We start from the raw sequence: 17,744 nt of genomic DNA on the forward strand, positions 1-17,744 counted from the left end.
AAGATGCCCTTGATCTGTACTTCCCTGGTGGTGCAGTGGTTAAGAATCCGCCTGCCAATGCAGGGGACAGGGGTTTGATTCCTGGTCCAGGAAGATCCCACATGCTGCAGGGCAACTAAGCTGGTGGGCCAGAACTAATGAGCCCTCTCTCTAGAGCCCGTGAGCTGCAACTGCTGAGCCTGCACGCTTCATCTACTGATCCTGCATGCTACAACTACTGAAGCCCAAGTGCCTAGAGCCTGGGCTCTGCAACAAGAGAGGCCACAACAACGAGAAGCCTATGCACCACAACGAAGAGTAGCCCCACTCATGGCAACTAGAGAAAGCCCACGTGCAGCAACAAAGACCCAGCGCAGCCAGAAAAAAAAAAACAACAAAGATGCCCTTGATCTTCAATCAAAAAACAAATATAGATAAATACTATGAACCCATAGCAGTCCAAAGAAATAAGCTACATGGACATCAGTATAGGTAGGTCAAAAGGAAAAAATACCCATCACACACACGACAGAATCCTCAAACCAGCCCATCTCCTCTCGGCCCCACCCACCCCCACCCTTGCCCGGCAGCCCAGGGCACGACTCAGCACGCTCACCGCATGGTGTAGAGCAGAGTGCCATCATCCTCCAGCCGCAGCAGCTTGTTGGGCGTGGTCATGTTGTGGGCGATGGACTTCTTCCCATTGTGGAAGAAGGTGTCTGGAGTCCAGATTTTGCTGGCAAGGAGGTTGTTGAGAGGCAGGCGCTGCATGGGCCCTTTAAACCGAAGCCTTTCGTCTTTCCAGCTTTGTCGGAAAAACACATCTATGGTGTATTCCTAGTGCAAAGGGAGGCAACCAGGTGACAACTCAAGGAGAGGAGGCCCTGGGCCAGTGCCTTCAGGGTTTAGAGTGGTCTGGGTGGGGCCGCGCCTCGCACCTACCATTTCCGTGTCAGACACCGGGCCGAAGCTGGTGACGTAGATGTCCGTTCTCACCTGAGTGATACGCTCTGAAACACAGACACAGGTTCCTCACCAGGGCCCCAGCTCACAATTCAGAGGGACATAACTCAGGGTGGAGTAAAACGGTGTCAAGGAGCCTATGTGGACTTGTCTTGCCAAAAAGGCAGAGAATGTCGAATCGTGCTTTAAGTAAATGTCCCTGCTAAAAATGCAAATAATGGAGGACTAAACATATTCTTCTGGGAATGTATTTGCTAGAAGGTCCCTCCTTACCTAATGGAGCAGGTTCAAATGTACCACATCTAAATCGGTTAGAGCCAAGGGCACCACACATGCCTGAAATGGCACATGATTCTCAGCACAAAATTAAGCCAGTTGTATCCTGAAAGCATATTTTACTATCCATTTAGTTTTATCAACTTTATAGTAAAAACTGTGATTATGGCTCTAGTGAAAAATTAAACCTGTAACATGCCATGGTGTGATGAGCACTTGCACTGAATAGTGGATTTCTGAAAAGGACTCGCATAGATGGGAGGGTATGACATTGATTTTAAAGTATTTCCTAACATAGGGTAACCTCCGCTTCAGTAACACCTAAGAAGTGGTTCCTCCTTAAGTGGACCAGAATGGCCTTACCATTATCTGGGGAGAAAAGGGAGTTTGCAGGGAGATCACTTCCCTTGGCTTCTTGCATCTGGAAAATGATAATATGCAGAAGCCTTAGCAACACCACCAATTCAAACTCCTAGCAGGGAAGCTCTTTGAGGAATTGTTTGAACCACAGGAAACATGAGCTTGGTTTAAGCAAAAATTTCCCTTGGGCCTCGAGGGCCTCAGCCAAGGAGCATACACCAACCTCCGAGCCCAGGCCTCAGTCTGTTGTCGTAGCCATCCAGGAGCCCATCCAAGATCCTGGTGAATATTGTGATGTTGTCATTGGTTTCATCTTTTACAGAACTGGTTGGCATTTGTGAAAAGCTTTTTAATGGAGAAACAAAAGAAAGAGTTCAAACTTGTATTAATTATTTCTTACAAATTATTCTCAAAGTATAGAAACCAGGGAATAATATGGTGACTTGTCTTGAAGGGAGGGCATCTGAGAATGATCTCTTGTACTACCCAGGTTATTGTTTTGCATACATAAGCCTTATTCTTGAATATCTTGAATAACCCTAATTCTTGAATAGCCAGCCAGAGAATGCTGGCTCTGGGCTGGTCGCCCATCAACCTTACATGATGCTCAAAATCCATCCCTCCCAGATTCTGAAGAGCTGTTTGTGTCAATAGTGTAGCCATTTTAAAGACATATTAGTCACTGCACATGGACTAGCAGAGCCTAACCCACTCACAGGGTATTTCAGAAGCTTGGTTTAAACACAGAAAAACTGAGTCTTCATTTTGTTAGTGAGTCAACTGCAATGGGCTATGGGGTGTCGGGGGGACATTAAAAACTTTATCCAATTTGAAAGTAAGATTGGTGTGCTCAAATTTCCCTGTTTCCTTAATTGGGAGCATTTGTGCTATGAGCATTAAGCAAGGACTGGAGCATATGGTGAAGGGACGACAGAGTCTGTGGGCTTCTGTACCATCAGCACTGCCAGCTGCCAGCACACTCGGCTCCAGCCAAAGCACAGGATGCAGGGAGCAGGAATTGTGAAGCCCAGGCTGAAAACCCTGGCTTTACGTGATGTCGCCTCAGAGCAGAGCCTCAGGGAGCACAGTGTTCTGTGTGACCCAACATGTCAACTTACGATAAAACCCTGAGAAGACGGGCAGAACCTTCTAGGAGGCTCACAGGAAGAACAGTCTAGTTTGTACAATTCAGTGAAGTTATCCAGGCCTCAAAAGTGTATGTTGATGGAGCAGCTGGAAATGAGAAATGGCCCTGAGCATATTTGGGCAAACCGAGGAAGTTATCTGGAGGGAAAGAAAGTCACAAGTCTAGAAGATGGTAACACACCTGAACATCATGGGTTCCACCTCAGGCATCCCATTGCTGCTTTTTCAGAAGTGCAAATAGCAAGATATGTGTTATTACCAAGAACCTGACCTGCACATCTGGCTTGGCTTCAAGGGGAACTCAACCCAGCTGAGAGCCAGCTGTGGTCCCGAGAAGTCAGCACCCTTGGTACTTGGGAGAAGAACAGAGGGCTCCTGGGACCTCCCTGTAGTGCCTGATTGTGGGGCCCCACTGTGCTCATGCGCTTTCTCTTCCATGAAGTGGCTGGAATGGATGCTGAGCTCTGCCATCAGCAGGTGGATCTGAGGGCAGCACTGATGTGTACCTTCCCCACCCACTTCTCAAAAATTGGTCATTTTCACTGACTGCATCTAAACAGATCAACTCTCTAATGGCCTAAAGTGACTCCCTTTTGAATGAGACACTATAAAGTTCTTTGGATCTAATTTTCCCATCACCATTAAAATGCATATTGTTGAAGCTCTAACAACCTAAAATTCAGTCCTGTTAGTATGGAGCCCACAGACACATACTTTTTTTACTCTGTGACTTAGTATTTAAAAATACTGAATTCCCTTTTCTCTGACATCTATTGTAGTTTCACACTTTAGAAAGACAAAGCACTCAGCTTTGAAGACCTAATGTCAGGACGAAGGGGTTTAACACTGTCCTTCAAGTTTATGAAAGAAAGTCTGTGCACACGCCCAGCTGAACAACTATTGCTCAAACTAAATCTGACCTCAATGTCCACTTCACATGGTGCTCATAACTCTCACCAGTTTGGTTATTCAATTCTGGGCTTGGTCCAAGTGTCCAATTTTTGGAAGGTCCCCATTGGCTCTTTAACTTAGAAGAGAGATGAAAGCATGCACACTAGTAGAAAAGGCTTATCACTTGTATGTGGAATCTAAAAAAGCCAACTTGTAGAAACAGAGTAGAATGGTGGTAACCAGGGGCTGGGGGTGATGGAATTGGGGAGGTGTTATTTAAGGTTACAAACCTGAAACTAGAAGGTAAATAAGTTCTGGGGATCTAATGCACAGCATAGTAGTTATACTTAACAATACTGTGTTATAAACTTCAAAGTTACTAAGAGGCTAGATCTTAAGTGCTTCCACTTAAGGAAATGATAATTATGTGACATGATAGAGGTGTTAGCTAATGCTAAGGTGGTGATCATATTACAATATATAAATGTATCAAATCAACACACCCTAAACATACACAATGTTATATATCAATTATATCTCAATAAAAAATGTAAAGTCACAATGAGAAAAAAGAAAAGAAAAAGCATACTTTAATGTTTCAAGAACATTTTTAAAAACTATTACATCTGTTGTGAAAATGTTCTTAAATTATATTTGCTTTGAATAGCCTTGACTGCCCGGAGATAGAGACCATGGAGATGCCCACAGACCATGCAGTCCCAGTGCCTGTCTCCAGGAGAACTGCCTCCCGGACACTCTGGTACACTGCTCCACCACTGACTCAGACAAACACCATTCCACATGGCTCTGAATCCTGCTTCACAAATAGCCAAATCATTGCCAAAAGCAATGGGATAGCATGCAATGTCTAAGACTTCCAAAGCTCTTCTTCCACTTTTTGGCCAAAATTTTAAAAAGAGTTCAAATATATCTACACCCATTTACACATAATTACACTTTTCTTGCAGGAATTTCAATATCTGCCATCTTTTGCTGTAACTGCTTCTTCTATTTATCTGTGGACTTTTTTTTTTTTTTTAGAGAGGCCGTGGCTGGGGATTTGCAGTGATTTCTTCTCTATTTTTACTGAAGGTAGGCCCTAGGAGGTAGGAAACGGTTTCTAAAAAAGTCCTAAAAATGCCTGTCGGGGCAGGAGTAGAGGTTCCTCTCATGAACAACTGGGAAGTCCTCCTCAGTCCATAGATCCTCCTCAAAAACCATTCATCTGCAGCTCATTGTTACAAAATGCACTGTCTTCACTGCTACGGAGAGGAAGGCCCTTCCCTTACCACTGAAAGCAAATGACGTGCCAGCATACAGGAGACTCTCAGAGAGGTCTGGTGAACTTGCTCATGCATATCAAGTTGTATAATCTTTACAGACTGCTTCTAATATACAGAGTGACTTCAGCTTGCTTTGTTCCATTTGAGCTAGGAAAACAAAATAACACACAAAGAGTGGGCTGTGCCTTCGGTGAGCAATTCCACGCAGTGAGCAAATCCACGAGTCCTCCAGGTGGAAACACAAGATGCCCTCAGACCTCTAAGGTACAGAAAGCAGGCTCCAGCTTGCATCTTCACTGTTCTGAGTAAAACCAAAGAGCTCTGCCGGCCCTCAGGTAAGCTGTGAGTACACAGCTGCTTCCAGGATAAGCTGAAGGCTCTGATCTCAGGGGGAGCAGATTTTGTGAGCTGAGACTAGATCCGTTATTTCTGAGAACGACCTTAGATAAAGTAGAAGTGCTTGAAAAATTTGGTGATTTCCCCTTCAGTATCAGGATTAATGAACTAGGTTCTCTGAAAATAGGAACCATTTCCTTATAGTTACTGCCAGTTTTCTACAAACACATTTAGTTTATGAAACAGTTGCAATATTTTCAGATTGATGTTCCAGAAGAAGGATCATAAAGGAAATGTAGACCTAACCACGCATGTTAAAACATCCTCATTTTTTATATCTTCCTACTCAGGTACAGGCCTATACAAAAGGCACAAGGACTCGATCCCTAAGCTTGAACTCTGAGCCCCATATTCCAGACTGAGGAAGGAAGGTGGTGGTTGTGACATGGGCAGTGATATGGGTGGAACAAGATGCTCAGGGGGTGGAAGGGCTTCCTAAAACGCTATGAGTGGCCCCTGCCAGGCTTGAGGTCCTGGGTCTTTCAGAGATTTCTGATGAGGTGGAGTGGGGAACAGATAGCCATGAAACGTGGTCCACTAATGGGTTTATTTCACCAGCAGAGTTTTGAGAACAATAAATGTAAATGACTTTAGAAAGGGTCAGCTCTAGCAATTGTGCAAATTTCCCACCTGTCCCTGTGGTCTTACATCTGGTCTCTTCAAGGCGTTTGATTCTGTGACTTCTGCATTAGCCTCTTCCGGGTTTCTAGGGGTTTCTAGGCCCTAGAGACTCGGCTTTAATTCACCCAGGAGGAATGAGCACTCGTATTTTATAATGTCCCCAAGTGATCTTCATGTGCAGCCATGGGGGAGAGGTACTGTTCTAAGCCTGTCTAGATTGGAAACAGAAAGGTGAGCCAACTGCCAGAGTGACTCCAAATGACCCCAGAGAGTGTCTCTTCTCTGTCACGTCTTCAGAGAGGCTTTCGGGTTGGGCCCAGTGCTTATCCCAGCAGCTCAGCTCAACTAAGGTATTGAGGACATCAGCCATGTGTTGGTATTGTGGTGAGGACTGGTGGTGTCAATGAGAAAGGTGGCATCCCCAACCTAGGGAACATGACTGTATCTAAAAGAATAGGCCATGTTCCCAGAGAATTTCTGTAGAACATGGTTGGTGCAGGAATCTTTGCAATATGCAGGGCATTCTATGTACCCAAAGGGGAGGGATCAAGCTTTGTATGGGGTCAGAGGAGAGGAAAGCAGACCTAAGCTTTCAAGCATGAAGATCAGGTCTCAAGCTAAAGGAAGGGGTTGTGAGCAGTGGCACTAAAAATTGGGAGATTGGTATTGACATATACACATTATTATATATAAAACAGATAACCAATAAGGACCTACTGTATAGAACAGGGAACTCTACTCAATACTCTCATTATAGTAATGAGTATACTACTACTCATTACTAATGAGTATACTAATACTACTCATTATAGTAATGAACTATATGAGAAAAGAATCTAAAAGAGTGGATATATGTATATTTATAACTGATTCACTTTGTTGTACAGCAAAAACTAACACAACATTGTAAATCAACTATACTCCAATAAAAATTTTAAAAAAGAAAAGAAATACTGATATTTGCAGAGGGTACGTTGAACTCTGGTGAGAAGAGCCACGTGTGTGGCTCAAATCATGGCGTATTCATGTGAAAAGCTCCACCTCTAGGATCTAGCCTGAAGGTGGTGGGAAACTCAGAACATCTTAACAGGGACATTTTCTTTCCTTGTGGCCCCCGGGCACCTTGGGGATGATGGACTTAGAAGAGGAAAGACTGAAGGCGTAGAGACCCATTGCTCAGGTGATGGCAGGGGGTAGAGGCAGGATGGATGAGGCCATCAGCAGGGTTTCTGACGGGGAGTCGGGGAGGAATGGGGAGGGAGGAGTCTGAATACAGCAGGGCAGGGATCCCAAGAGAACTGTCTCCAAAATCAGTTACGAACACAGGGTGAAACCTGCAGTAGAATCCATGCATTACTCTGAAAGAGGAGTGAGCAAAGGGTTGTACTGGTAGTCAAATCTAAGAGTCTTTTTCTTTTTGAGGAAATTTTACTCCAACGTATCTTTTCTATCAGTATTACAATCTCTACTAGTAATAATAATACTATGAGGTAGAGTCCATCTTTAAACGTGCTTCATTTTACCAAGTGATGCCTGATGAGGTCTCCTTATTTCAGTAAAGGGTTCAAGTTCAAGTTCAAGTTCAAGCTATGTCATCATTTCTGTGGAAGAAAAATCTTTTGTCCCATACCACAAATGGTGCTATTGATGGCAATGTGTGACACATTTCTTGTGATGTTATCTCTGCTTATGCTGACAGCCATTTTTTGATTTCCATAAAATAGGATAGGTAATTGCATCTGCAGACCAGCTTTAATGTGAACTTACTTTGGGACTGGAACAGAATTGCTTTTAAGCAGCAGCTTATCTGTTTTCTTGAATTGCATTTCTTTCTGCATTTTTTCTTCAGTATTTAATTACTTCTGATAAATGTATCTTCAGTTTATTTGCTTGCTACTTTAAGCTCACTAAATAAGTACCTCTAAATGGCATGGTTTTGTGATGTTTTCTTCAAATTTCCATTGCACGCCACTTTAGCTAACCATGTTAAAAAATATGTAAAATTAAAAAAAAAAAAAAACATGGTGGATATAGCCAGACATGAAAGTCAACCCCAAGTTTCCAAATAAGAGTTGTTCCCTCTTATGGTGGAAAACATGGATTGACATGTGTGCTTTATGTGGATAAAGTCATGGCCATAAAACATTATGCCAGAACTCTTAGATGGTGTCCCTGTCAAAGGTGCCCCTGGTCCTGCCTGTCAGCTCCCTAGACAGTGCTTAAGTCCACACTACCCCTGTCTGCCACACTCCATGTAGACGCTCCACTCCTGTCCCCAACCATTGCAGCCTGGTTCAGAATCCTACCACCTGCAAGGTGCAACCCAGGTCCTGGTCTTGCAGGCCACACCTCCTTCATCTGACTCTGCCCACTTTTCTAGACTCAGCCCCTTCCCTCCCCCCAGCCACACTGGGTGCCCCACATATATGATTATAAAGCACATGAATCATACTGGTGCTTATCACACACGGGTCTCCCTCCCCCCAACCATTCCTATCAGTAATTACATCAGGTCTTTAAAAAGTCTTTCATTCACCCTATATCCCATCCCAGCTATTGTTCCATCCTTAGTCTCTCTTCTCATCAAAACTCACTGGAGTTTTCTGCTCAAAGGTCTCTGCTGTCTCTCTGCCCTTCTCTTGCCCCACTCCACTCGGGCTTTGCCCAACTGCCTCCCAGTGAAAGCTCTCTTCTGGCTGCTCCTCCACACTGCCAAACCCAAAGGTCCAGTCTCAGCCCTCAGCTGACCACGTCCCCTTCTTACAACACTTCTCCACTCAGGCGCAGGACATGACTCTCTTTCTTCTTCTTATCTTCACTGGCCTCTTCTCCTCAGTCTTGCTTGCCCGCTTCTTACCTTCCTGACCTTAAACCCTGGTGTGTTCCAGGGCTGTCCAGGGACCCTTTTTCAGTCTACACTCAATGTCTGATTGATCTTATTCAATCTAATGGCTTTAAATGTCTCTCTCAAGTTCATGTCTCCATCCCCAACCTCTTTCTCTCTGACTCCGGACCTGTATGTCCAATGGCCTGCCTGGCCATTTTGATATCTACTAAGCATCTCACAGGTCCAAGACTGCACTCATGATTCTCTACAGCTTCTTCTCCTACTGTCCCCACCAGCTCAACAACAGCCAATTGAACCCATCATGTTTTCAGGTCAAGCACTGGGGAGATCATCCCTGACTCCTCTTCTTTCACGTTCACATCAGCCCATCAACAGACCCTGCTGACCGAAATGCCCCTCCCCTGGGTCGTTGCATTTGCCTCTTAACTTCCTCCCTGGTCCCTCCTTTACTAAGCCTGCCCACCTTAGACTCTTAGTGTATTCTCCACTCAGCAGCCAGAGTCAGCTTTAACGTTTGTCATTTTACGGTCACATCTCAATGGGCTCATATTTCACTCTTCAACAGCCAACTGCTCGTCCTGATACTACCTAGCGTGGCCTACAAGGTCCTTCATGATCTGACCCTCCCAACTGCTTCTCTGGTCCTGCCTCCCACCAACCTTCCCTTTCCTCACACTGCTTCCTCATCATCCTGTATCTGCTGCTTCTCTCACCTGTCCAATCATCTCCATGAAGGGCACTGCTCACATGCTCACTTTCTTTAGACATCTGCTTGAGCACTTCTCTCCAGCACACTCACTACCTCTTACTCTGATCACTCTTCTCAGCAATCCTTGTGACCCAACTGATAAGTGTGTGTTTACTGCACACTTGAAGGAGTCCTCCTGGAAGGCATGCTCTACCCTGCCCACCACAGAGTCTCAGCACCTAGAACACTGTCTGGCACGTAGGAAGGACACAATAAACACTGATGCAGCCACAGGGCACCATACTGCAGGATGCCCACATGCTGATTCCCAGAACCTGTGACTGTGAATGTGCTCCCTCACATGGCAAGGGAGACTCTGCTGACATGACTTTGCCGTGCCCACCCCATGGGTCTGGTAAACCTCAGGGTCTCCTGGTCATAACACCCAGGATAGCTAGCCTGGACTTAGCACTCCCTTCCTACCTGGCCATGTTTCAGCATTTAGCACTCATTCAGCAATTTATACTTCGCATCAACCCTGTGACATAGGATCCATTATTAACTCCACCTGGAGATTAGGAAACTGAGCTGCAGGCAGGCTTAGTAATTCTGCTGCCACACAGAGAAGCTTCACTGTCCTCTGTCAAAATGACACCTACATCCCTGAAATAGGAACCAAATTGATTACAGAGTTATGGCCCAATTTTATCTGTTGTTGTTAAAACTGAAAATGAACTTGTCCTGGGTTTCATTTATTTTTAGGTTTGCCTTTTGACCTTGAAATAAATTGTTAAATAAATACAAATAAAACAGAATTTTCAATGAACTGCTAAAGCCAGTTTCATAGTATATCTTAATTTTCCTATAATATGGTTCCCTCTCTATAACATTATATTTCATAGTACATATTTTGTATTTGATCTTATTCAGGCTACGATAAACCAACTATCTTTAGAGCAGTGTTATTTGAGTTCTAGGTTAGGACATTTCAAAGTATAGATTTTCCCCCATTCTACCCCTTTTCGTTGCACCTTAAATATCCAGACATTCTGGAAAAGGTCCTGCATGGAGGGTGCTAGCCCAGGCCCTGAGCCTAGAGATGGATCCTGATTTTTCTACTTTCCAATGATGAAACTTAGACATGTTTCTCTGTGTTCTATCACCTGAGCTCTTTTCACCTAAAAAGTGAGGGTTTTGTGAAAATTAAACAGTACATTTTTTTGAAAATGCATTCTGGAAATGAAGGAGAAATACTCATGTAAACACTGATAATTATTTTTGCTGCCACCATAGTTCTATGATAAGATTTTACTACTTTTGATTCTAATATTTTCCTTTGAAATTTCACACCAATTAAAATATGCATGTTATGCAATTGCACCTTTATAAAAATCCAAAAGCCCACATTCTCCTTATCCCCTTGAACCAAGCCAGTGACTCATCTTGGAGCTGATGGCCAGACAGGGCTGGCTGGGTCGACTCTGGCTGACTGTCCTTCTAAGCTTTGTCTTAGCTCACTGCCTGTTGGCATGATAAACCTGCTAAGAGTTTCTTCTACAAAGTGTGTAATTTGGAAGTATTTTCTTTTGGTGCCTTAAAAAATATTGGGCATTACTCTGTAGCAGGATCTTAGTTACCTAAAATGTTTACTATATGTGAGATCTCTGGCCATCTCCACTTAGACGCCCCCTCACCTGTGTGTGTCCTAACTGCTTCACAGCACTTCTCTGTGTTTTTACAATTGTTACGATGACTTTTTTCCTGGGTCTTGTGAACCAGCAGCTACAGGCAAGAAGAACTTGCCATCTGGGGATTCACAAGAGAGAACTTGCCATTTAAAAAGACATTGTGAGTACTTAAATGACTCAGAGAGAGTATACTTTCTGCTCTAGTTAAAAGAAGAGAACTGTCCTTGAGAACATGTATGAAAAAGCACTCTTCATGAAACCAAAGGTCCTGGTTAGCACACCTGTGTAGACAGATAAAGAAGAAACTTATCTGTTCCTGTTCTTAAGCTACTTCTACAAGAATCTGCCTATAATTGCCAATTATAAAATACTGTTTTCCAAAGTCTATTTGAATTGTAGTTCCCATGTGATAAAATTCTAAAGCATTTTTAATTTTCCAATAGATAAACCTCTAAAAAATATTTAATACTATTAAATGAATGGAATCAGATTTTACCTTATCATTGAGTTGATAATCCTCAAATTTATCTTACAATTATCACTGGTCAATCAAGTCTGATAAAGTGTGATTTTTCAAATGATGGTAAACTAATTCCAGATTAAATTTAATATTATGTATTTTGACATTACATTGATTCAGACATTGTTATTGTTTCTGTGCTAGTTTTTTTTTTTTACCATGTACATTTGATTACTGGTCTCATTAAAATAATTATAATGCCTCAAATTAAACCATGTCTCTAAACGTGACATTGCATAAGGCTGACAGTCAAATAGGCCTCTGTTCTGTTATACACTTGACTCATGCTCTGTTATATAACTTAAAACTAACAGAAGAATTACAAAGGCTACTGAAAATGAGCTACTGGTGGCTCTGATCAAATTTAGAAAATAAAAGGGAGAAGAAGGAGAAGAAATGAGACTCATATATTTTCAAAACAATTTCACATTATCTTATGTAATCACAGTAAAATACATTTTACTTATCACATTTATAAATTTCCTGATTGCCAAATCCACATGCTTTTCACAAATACTGGGTATAACTTTGTACTGCACAAAAGCACACGTGTACTTGCCTCTTTCCTTCTGCTCCCTGACTGGTTTCCTGTCACCCTCCTAACCCTCCACAAGTTGTCTGGTTTCCTTTATGTATTTACAGGCATCAGCATTTCTCTTGTCCCACAATGTTCAAATTAAGGCCTTACATGCTTCCCCGTTCACCTTTCTTTAGAACCAAATCACATAAACTCTTTCTTTGTGGGAAATAACAGAGCTTACCCAAACACTTTTTTTCCTGTAATTTCAGAACAGAAAACTCTCTCTACTCCAATGCAGAGAATACCTTTCAAAATTACGTCTCCTTCCTCTATAGATCAGTCTGACTTAGACCTTCCCTGCAAACCACGTGAAATCAAGAGGGGACCACCAGGCAGGTTCACTCTGAGGAGGGCTGAGGACGGAACTCCAGCATGACCGGCTTGGCGAACTTCCCCAGTTAGCCATCCTTTACTCTTGCCTTCCCGACCATAAGACAGGGCTAATGATGCTTAGCTCATAAGGCTCCTCCTAGGGTTTATCTAAAACAGACAACATAACAAATAGGCACTCCATATTGCGATAGCTATTATTTTGTCAAGATTTTAAGCCAAGTAAGTGTTCTGAAACTTTCTTTGCAATTTGACAAAATTATTCTTAAGTTCATTTATAGTAATAAGCAAGTGAAAGGAGCCTTGTATAAGAAGGGAAATAAATAGGAACTTGTGCCCCCAGATGTCAAGATGTCTTCTGTTGAAAACCACACCCTGCTGGGCTTCCTGCTTTGCTGCAGTTCCTGGTCCTCAGAAGCAACTTGACATGTAGGACCAAGAGCTAAAAGTACTCAGGGGAGCTGACGTAAAATCCCACTTACAGGAAGATCTTCTAATAGAAATGATCTCAAATACTTAAAACAATTGTAAGCCAAATATGTTCACTGTAGGAAAATGCAATAACAGCACAATCGGAAACAATGTAAACACCCCAAATTAGGGAAGTAGCCTATGATGAAGCATTTATGCACTGTAATAATATTCATCCATTTTAAATCATACATTTCAAAGAGTTTGTAGTAACAAAGTATTGGCATGAAGAAAGCACAAAAACACAAAACTGAAGGCACCGTATGATCCCAACTGTATAAAGCTAGGCATAGAAGCAAGGGGAAGAAAACACACCAAAATATGAAGGATGATTGTTTCTGTGTGGTGGAATTAAGGATGTTTTTCTTTTTCACATACTATTCTGTGTCTCACGCATTTTCTGCAGTCGGTAGGTATCGTTTTGGGATGGACTATTGACCTTATATCTAACAGATTCAAAACTTCTCCAACAGCTAATTCTCTAGGGAGATTGAGGGGTATTCTACCACTTGCTCTGTATTAGCTTCCAGAAACTAACAGATATATCTCTGTTTTGAAGATGACCTCAGAAAGCCATCAAATTAAATAAGAAATAAAGTATAGCTGCTTCTAATGGCTAAACTCGGTATGCACATTCCTTCATATTTCAGACTTTCATCCACCATAGTATAATACCTTCGTGACTACAGAATGCAGATTCACAAAAATATATCTGACCAAAATCTTAGGAAAAAATACATGCTCTCAATCCTAGCCTATTTCTTACCTCTGAAATACTGCTAAATATATGCGATATATATAGTAAGCAAATTAACTACCTAATGTATTAACTTGGAAATTTAAATATTGTGTATGATTTCACTTCTAAACACACTTCTCATGCAGATATATGTAGGAACATCATGGTTAAATCCTATAAGGTTTAGCAGCAGGGAGAGGAAGACATGGAAAGGAAGACATTCACTGAATAGATAAGGAAACCAAAGGCACAGGTAGGGAAATAACCACTCAAGACAAGCATCAAGGCAAGAATAACAACTAATGCTCTTTCCCAAGGGAATACCCTGAATGGCTAAGAGGCATGTCCTACAGGCATGGTTAATGTGCACATTCCTCACGGTGCTGAGGGCTGGACTAGTCCCTGACGGACCTGGTACACAGCCCCACTGCCGTCATGTAACAGCCACACACCTGGGGATGGTCACAAGCCTCTCTCTCTCTCTCTGTTTCGTCCTCTGTACACACCTGGGAATGTCAAAAGAACAGAAAATGTCCAGAGGACAAAGAGAGAAGGTCATGGACTTGGAAGGGTCCTCCTTCCTGCCAACTAGTAGGGATCTGTTGCAGATTCACTGTGTCCTGAAGATCCCTCCATGTTTCACACAAGTGCAACCTCCACAGCTGATTTTCACAGAAGGGGTGCTTGGCGACTTTTGTCCTAAAATTTAACTTCTTAATTATACTCCACCAACTTCAAGTGACAATCCTTTTGATCAGCCAGAACAGTTTGGGGAAGAAGAGGAAAGGAATTGATAACGTCAAATGCCTGGGTGTCCTGCAGATCTTCAGGCACATGTAGTTTCTGGTATCTGCCTCTGCATTCAGATGGCCACAGTTCAAGGCCTATGGCTCAAGCCAGGACCACTGCAAGTCCTTGTCAGTGCCGCCTAGTGTGGGCCTGGATTTAAAGGCAAATTCCTTTGCATAATGGCACCAAGGAGGGCAACCAGAATGCTGATCATTGCCTTGTCTAACAAGCAATAAATGTCCTTTATGCAGGTCAACTTCTGAATCGTGCTTTAACCTGAGTGGGAGGAAACACAGCCGACTCTGAAACCATCTTCTTCCACTTTTGAAAACGTAATCTGCCTCTTTTCTCTGACTCACTTCAGAGACCCCACACTTGGAATAAAGTAATAAAGTGTCTTTATTCCAAGTGCCTTGCTCAGGAATAAAGTGTGGGGTAGGGCAAGGACTCTTTTATTTATTTACAACAAGTTCAAGGGTGTGGGACTGCAAAGGTGGCCAGCGCGGGTTTGCTAATATACTGCTCAGCAAAGTTTCTGAAAGGCACTTGTGCCCCGAAAATCGTAAAATCAAAGCATAGATGATAACTTACCCAAAGTGACCGGCTAAGTTCATGGAAATACAAAACAGAAGGAGGTTTTTGATCATGATAAAGCTAGAGAACATTCCATTGTCCATTCCCAATAAGAATAATAGCTGAAGCAGATGAATTTGGAAGAATAACTGTTCCTTTCTCAACCTTGATCTTGAAGCTGAAAGGGGGAAAAATATATAAACATGAATGTTTCTGTGACGCAGTTCCTGGAATCAAATCACACTGCTAACACACACAGTTCAGAAAGAAAGGAGCCTGGCTGTGCTTGTGCAGCACGGCTCCACATCAGGAGTTATCTGTGTTCACTGGCCTTTTTATTGGGGCATAAAAAGAAATTACAGTAGGCTTAATTTTCACTTTTACTCAAGGTGCAAAATCATTCCCCTAATTAATTTTTTCCCATGCCTCAAATACTTTGTTTTATTTTTACCATGTTATCAAATGACCCATTAGTCCTATTATTAGATTCAATGCCTGAAGTTATCTAACTGTATTTTGCATCTGTCAAATCCACAAGTGGAATACTTTTACCTTTCTGAAATATTTGCCACGCGTTCAAAGTCAGCAAGCTACTCCTTGTTCTGCAAGGTGCTGAGAGAAAGTATGTGAAAAGAGGGGGGAAAAGGCACATTTAAGAAACAGGTCTTCTACAAGATCATGAAAATATAAGAACTGCTTATAAGGGAGGGTTGCCACTTTCTGAGCAATCTGTCCCCATGACTGAAGAACTTAATAATCACTGCATTTGGGAAAGTCTCTTGGCTCTGGGCTCTGTGCTGGGCCCTAATTAATGCATTTGAAATCCAAGCAGGCACAATCCCTGGGCTCTGCAACTAACCTTAGCGAAGGCATATACTTCTCAATATGCGCATAACGCAAATAGATGCACATCCTATAGGAGCACTGCGTGTTCAAAAGAAACATTTTCCCGAGGCGACCCCAGGCCAACTCCGGAAAAGGGAAACACACAACAGGTACTTCCACCTCAGAATCCAAGGCCCTCGAGTGCAGAAAGGCAGGGCGGGGGTCTCCTGGGCGCGTCCTGGGGCTTGTCGCCAAACCCGGGCCAGAGTCCCGGCGGCGAGCAGGCGGCGCTGCATGCGGGAAACCGGGGCGGCGCCTCCTGCTGCCCTCAGCCCGGAGCCGGGACCCCCAAAGAGAGGCTGCGCTCCCACGGTACCGGGACCGCCGCGGGGGCTCGCGGGAGCTGGTGGGCGCGGGGACGGCACTGCGGAGGCTAAGCCTCCGCCGGCTTGGTGCCCGCGGCTCGGCAGGGTCGGCCTCCTGCCCAGTCCGCAGCGGCGCGCCCAGCGCCAAACGCTCGCCGACCCTCCCCGGTTAGCTTCTGGCCCCAGCAGACCTGCCCGGCTCCTGCCCGGGGTCCGAGCGGAGCGTCCTGCCGGGCGGCGCTTTCTTTCTCGGAGAGGAGCGCGCGGTGCAGTGCCGGCTTGGTGTCCCCCGTCCCGAGCAGCCGGCGCGACCCGCCCGCGACCCCCGCCGCCGAGCCGGCGCCCACCCTGCAGGAAGCTCCTGGACGCTGCGCGCCTCGAAGGCCTGGGGCCGACGGGGACCTCCGGATGGGCGATCTCGCCCGTCGGCTCCAGTGACGGCGGCGGATTCCCCACGCCCCAATTCCTACCAGCGAGCCCGTGGGCACTGAACCCTGGTGCCCCGTCCCGCGGGGCTGCGCCGCCCTGGACCCCCCTGACCTCCCGCGCTGTCTATGCCTCCGCAGTCGCCGGGGGAAAGTTTGCGCTCCCGGCCGCGCATGGCTCCCCGCCTGTCTCCACCTGCCTTCCCAAGCCAGGCAGCCCCGAGGATAGGGGTGCGGACCGAGCCGGGGCCGCCCGTCCTCTCGACCTCGCCCGCAGCTTCTTACCCCACTTCCCCGGTCCCGCGCGCCCGGGCTTACCCTGCGCGCCGGCCCGGGAAGGCAAGCCGTCGGCGAGTATGCATCCTCCTCCTCCTCCGCCTGCTCTCAGCCGGCTGGCAAGAGCGGAAGGCCAGTGCGGCGTCACCGCCCCATGCCGCCAGCGCGAACTTCCCCAGTCCTCCCGGGCCGAAAGGCTCCGGTGCCCCCCGCGCTCCCGCCGCCACCCTGCGGCTCCGCTCCGCGACCGAGGCCGCGCTCTGCCCTGCTGCAGAGATTCCGCCCCCCCACCCCCCCGCGTCCCCAGTGCACTCGCGCGCTCGCTCTCACCTCGCCCGAGCGCCACATGTCGTCTCCGGCTTTGGGGAACGTTCCTCTGCAGAGGCGCTCCGGTAGAGGCCGCCAGACTCTCACCAAATGCGCCCTCGCCTCGGGCCGGCTCAGCGGAGGGGGAGGGCTCCGGGCCCGCGGCTGGGCCAGGTTTGGGATAGGCCATATTTCCGATGAAGTTTCTTGGTAGCCTGCGGGAGAATATCGATGCTTCTTGTAATAAGCACCGGTCCCTCTTTTCAGAGCTGAGATGCAAAGGGCGTGTCAGCAGGCAGCCGCCGGAGGCCGTTTCTCTGAGAGCTTTCCTGTTTCACGGCCAGCCCTGAGCACCTTACTGGCCTGGCCTCAGTCTTCCCGCAGTTCTCCACGCAGGCCTCTGTGT

The 17,744-nt window shown here is 45.3% G+C and overlaps 1 protein-coding gene across 3 annotated transcripts in view; it reads right to left on the reverse strand.

Annotated features, from left to right (window-relative positions):
- The window catches only part of GABRA5 (gamma-aminobutyric acid type A receptor alpha5 subunit), a 102,842-nt gene extending 85,335 nt beyond the window's left edge, over positions 1-17,507 (reverse strand). The window contains exons 1-6 of one of the 3 annotated variants that reach the window (XM_029238186.1): positions 17,075-17,340; positions 15,694-15,753; positions 15,160-15,319; positions 1,802-1,923; positions 922-989; positions 596-816 (exon numbers count right to left, since the gene is read on the reverse strand). In XM_029238186.1, the coding sequence (XP_029094019.1) occupies positions 596-816; positions 922-989; positions 1,802-1,923; positions 15,160-15,245 (497 nt within the window). In that variant the 5' untranslated portion in view covers positions 15,246-15,319; positions 15,694-15,753; positions 17,075-17,340. Of the gene's footprint in view, positions 1-595; positions 817-921; positions 990-1,801; positions 1,924-15,159; positions 15,320-15,693; positions 15,754-17,074; positions 17,341-17,362 lie in introns of those variants that run through there. The other 2 variants (XM_029238185.1, XM_029238187.1) reach the window with 2 other exon arrangements.
- Between the last annotated feature and the right edge of the window lie 237 nt (positions 17,508-17,744).

The sequence above is a fragment of the Monodon monoceros genome, unplaced genomic scaffold (assembly GCF_005190385.1).
Source record: "Monodon monoceros isolate NGI ecotype Baffin Bay Population unplaced genomic scaffold, NGI_Narwhal_1 Super_Scaffold_21, whole genome shotgun sequence".
Classification (NCBI taxonomy): domain Eukaryota; kingdom Metazoa; phylum Chordata; class Mammalia; order Artiodactyla; family Monodontidae; genus Monodon; species Monodon monoceros.